Genomic DNA, 5,000 nt, shown 5'->3' on the forward strand with positions numbered 1-5,000 from the left:
TTTTCAGACATAGAGGATAGGTAGTTGGTTATTATGCTAATGAGAAGCATTTATGCTACATGCCGGAGGGACTATTTGCGCAAGAACTATTTCGGGCCGTCCACACCTACGGGTTGCAGTGGGTCCCCCCCCCCCTCTCTCTAACTCTCTCTCTCTCTCTCTCTCTCTCTCTCTCTCTCTCTCTCTCTCTTTCATCTCTCTCCCTTCTCTCTCTCTCTCGTTGTTTTCGTTTCAAGTTCCCTGTAAGTTCTTTCATAGATGTCTGTGATTGCTGGTATGCTGGCAAATTTTATCTTTATTTTATTTATTTTTTCTTAGCTTATGATATGTGTGTGTTAGCATTTAACTGTTGACATTTTTGTTAATTCTTTATGCTTGTTATGAGTTATTTTCTGGTTTCTGAGAGTGTGTGTACTATACCTTTTCATGAGAGTATATATGTGCCTTTTTTGCTAACTGATAACTGTGTATATGAGTGCGTTCTCTTCCCTCGGTAAATGCAAATGCGACTGAAGGCTGCCTGACTCACCGCTTCTGAAATGACAAAGTCTAGAAACTGCAGGAAGGTAGCTTTGTTCAGCTTCCATCTGAACGCCCTGATTTTGGCGTGGCCGAGCACCCTTCTGAAGATATCGTATCTGAAAAGCAGGTTTTTGTTCATTCATACATATTGCATTTGCTGACTGATTTACTTTCTTCATTATTTGTTTAACTATTCATGTTTTAAACATCTTTAAAGTGCAGTAGCAACATAAACAGAGCGGTATTTTGAAAAAGACAGAGAGTGAAAGAGAGAGAGGGACAGAAAGAGAGAGAGAGAGAGAGAGAGAGAGAGAGAGAGAGAGAGAGAGAGAGAGAGAGAGAAGAGAGAAGAGAGAAGAGAGAGAGAGAGAGAGAGAGAGAGAAGAGAGAAAGAGAGAAAGAGAGAAGAGAGAAAGAGAGAAAGAGAGAGAGAGAGAGAGAGAGAGAGAGAGAGAGAGAGAGAGAGAGAGAGAGAGAGAGAGAGAGAGAGAGAGAGAGAGAGAGGCTCAGATAAAAAGAGAATACAAGAACTAAAAAAACACACAAAAAACAGTCAGACACACGCAGACTCCCAAGCAAGCAAGCACGAGGCACCCGACACAAGTCACAGCGGCTCACATGTGGTGGCTCGGGGGCAAGGTCGGCACGCCATCGCCCAGCTTGTTCTTGAAGGCGGACGCGAGGCGGGACAGCGGGTGGCGGACGGTGATCACACGCGTCATCTCGGTCGAGGATCTGTACGCCTTCTGCAGGCTTTTGCTAAGGGGGGGGGGGGGGGAGGGAGGTGAAAATTAGATTTGGAAAAAGGGCGAAAGTGGACATTTTCCTTAACTGTATTGATTTGATTTTATGAATAAAGGTTGTATGTTTGTGTTTTTTGCATTTAGAGGTTCTAGAATTAAGTGAGGATTAATTCCTTAAAAGGGAGTGTATATTAACCGTCATGAAGCAAAGAAAAAGAAATACCCTTCAAAAACGATCAATACCGACTAAAAACATTAAAATAAGAAAATAATCGCCGAGGATTTAAATCAATACCAGGGGAAAATAATTTAAAATAATCATAATAATCATCGTGGAGAGAAATGTCAAACAAACGGAACCACCAAAATAGCCTTTGAAAACGTGTTTAATTGTGTACTAACTTGTATCCGATGCCGATATATCTATTGAGCTTGTGAGGAGTCTCGAAATTAGCTTCATAACCCAACAATCTCAGCAGATGTGTCTTCCACGTGGTTGTTCCCACCTGAATTATGTAAATGGTATCAATTGTGCTGATGAAAAGAGGCTAGAACAACAAAGGAAAGAACAAGAAACACACAAATATGCCGAAGGCTTTTTCTCTTCATAGCTAAAAGACCTTCGGCAAACTGATACTGCTGCTTATTATGATAATGATAATAGCAATAATAGTAATAATAATAACAATGATACTACTACTTCAACTACTACTACTACTACTACTATTGATGGTAATAATAATATTAACAAAATCATGCTGATAATTATAATAGCAATAACGATAATAGAGAGTTAACGATAATGAGTTATGGTGAAAGTTGTATCTATAATAAGAATTTATAATAAGAATTATAATAACGATTACAATAAAGATGATAATGATAATGATAATGATGATAACAATGATAACGATAATGGTAATGATAACAATGATAATGATAACGATATTAAAAACAACAATATAATCATAATCGCAATAATGATAACTATAATAATAATAATGATAATAAAAATAATAATAAGTATAATAGTAATACAGATAATAATGGTAATTGTAACAAAAACGATAGTGATAGTAAGATAATAATAATGATAATAATAATAACAAAAATAAGAATAATAACCATAACAATAATAATAATAATAATACCGATAATAATGGTAAAAATTATAATGATAAGGGTAATGATAATAATAATTAAAATTATAATAATGATAATAATAATAATAATAATAATAATAATAATAATAATAATAATAACAGTGATAATAGTAATCACTATAATAATAGTGATATAATGATAATGATGATAATAACAAGAAGATTAACAACAACAATAATAATGATAATGATGATGATGATGATAAAAATAATAATTATAATAGTTATAGTAATAATAATAATAAGAATAATCATAATAATAATAACAGTGATAATAGTAATCACTATAATAATAGTTATAATAATGATAATAAGGATAATAGTAACAATAATGATAGCAAAGATATAATAATAATAATGATAATGATGATGATAGTAATGATAATAACAACAATAATAATAATAATAATAATAATAATAATAATAATAATAATAATAATAATAATAATAATAATAATAATGATAATGATAATGATAATGATAATAATAAATAATAATAATGATAATGATAATAAATAATAATAATAATAATAATAATAATAATAATAATGATAATAATGATGATAATAATAATGATAATTATAGCAATGAAGACAATAAAGATATAATAAAGAGTATGATAATAATAATGATAATAATGATAAATATAATAATATATTGGTCATAATAATGATAATAATAATAGTAATAACAATAACAACAAGAACAACAACAACCACAATAATAATGATAATGATATTATTGATAATAATAATATGATAATAATAACAATAGTGAGAATGATAATGATAATAATAATAATAATGATAATAATAATAATAATAATAATAATAATAATAATAATAATAATAATAATAGTATAAATAATAATAATAGTATAAATAATAATAATGATAATAATAATAATGATAATAATAATAATGATAATAATAATAATAATAACAATAATAATGATAATAATAATAATACAAAAAACAATAATGATAGTAATGATAACAACAGCAACAACAACAACATCAACAATAATAGTAGTAATAATAATTATAATGATAATAATAATATTAATATTGATAATAATGATAACAGCAATGGTGATATTAATGATGATGAAAAATAATGGTAATAATGATAATCCTTTTTATATTTATTGTTATTATTACTATTTTGGTTATTATTTTTATTTTTATTATTATTATCATTATAATAATAATAATTATCATTGTTATTATTATTATTATTATTATTATTATTATTATTATTATTATTATTATCATTATTATTATTATTATCATTATTATTATTATTATCATTATCATTATTATTATTATCATTATTATCATTATTATTATTTTGTCATCTTTATAATTCCTATTCTTCTTCTTCTTTTTATTATTATTATCATTATCTTCATTATTGTTATTATAATAGTAATAATTATCGTCATTTATATCAAAATTACTATTACTATTACTATTATCATCCTTTTTCTTATTGTAATCGCAATTAATATTATCAGTATGGCCATAATTATTAATATTATTGTTATTATTATTATTATTACTATCATCATCATCATCATCATTATAACAATAATAATAATGATAATAATAATCATAATAATAACAACAATTATTATTATTATTATTATCTTTTTAATTTTTGCTATTTTCATTATTATTATCATTATTATTATTATTATTATTATTATTATTATTATTATTATTATTATTGTTTCTATTAGTATCATTATCATTATCAATATCATTTATTTATTTAGTATTACTATTCTTCTCATTATCATTACAATTTTTATCAATATTATTGTTATTGTTATCATTATTATTTTTGCTGTAATTATTATTATAATTATCTATTTAATCATTATCATTACCATTGTTATCATTATTATCATCATCATCATCATAATTATTATAATGATTATTATCACTATCATCATTATTATTATTGTTATTGTTATTGCTATTGTTATTATTTTTATTATTATTATTATTATTATTATTATTATCATTATTATCATTATTATTTTTTCATTACTATTACTATTGCTATTATTATTATTATTATTTTGTCCTCTTCATTATTATTATCATTATAATTATTCTTTGTCATTATCATTATCTCTCATTCTAATTACTATCATCACCATTTTTACTATTATCTTTGATGTATTTATTCCTGTTTTCTTTCACAATCACCTAAATAATTATTATTATCATGAACATTAATGTATATCATCAATCATCATCATCATTGTCAGAGGTATCGCGTTCACTATTGCTCTATTGTTCTCTTTTTCACTCTCATATTGCCATTATCTTTCTCAGATTATCATTATCTTGATCACCTGTATTCATGGTAATGTTTTTATTTGACATTTGGTGCTTTAATTGCTAACATAGCCAGTACTGTTATCAATTACATCAGTATAATCTTTATCATCAACGTTATATTCATTATCATCATTATGCTTATTAATAATGTCACCTCCACTTCCTCTTATCTTTACACTGACCCCGTAACGCAACCAAATTCTTGATGTCTTTTTGTCGTT

The 5,000-nt window shown here is 26.0% G+C and overlaps 1 protein-coding gene across 2 annotated transcripts in view; it reads right to left on the reverse strand.

The window, feature by feature from the left end:
• Positions 1-5,000, reverse strand: part of LOC125044408 (carbohydrate sulfotransferase 14-like) — a 7,848-nt gene that overhangs the window by 1,807 nt on the left and 1,041 nt on the right. The window contains exons 2-4 of one of the 2 annotated variants that reach the window (XM_047641062.1): positions 1,668-1,771; positions 1,141-1,281; positions 530-638 (exon numbers count right to left, since the gene is read on the reverse strand). In XM_047641062.1, the coding sequence (XP_047497018.1) occupies positions 530-638; positions 1,141-1,281; positions 1,668-1,771 (354 nt within the window). The remainder of the gene's footprint in view (positions 1-529; positions 639-1,140; positions 1,282-1,667; positions 1,772-5,000) is intronic. The other variant, XM_047641063.1, reaches the window with a different exon arrangement.

Source organism: Penaeus chinensis, chromosome 35 (genome assembly GCF_019202785.1).
Source record: "Penaeus chinensis breed Huanghai No. 1 chromosome 35, ASM1920278v2, whole genome shotgun sequence".
Classification (NCBI taxonomy): domain Eukaryota; kingdom Metazoa; phylum Arthropoda; class Malacostraca; order Decapoda; family Penaeidae; genus Penaeus; species Penaeus chinensis.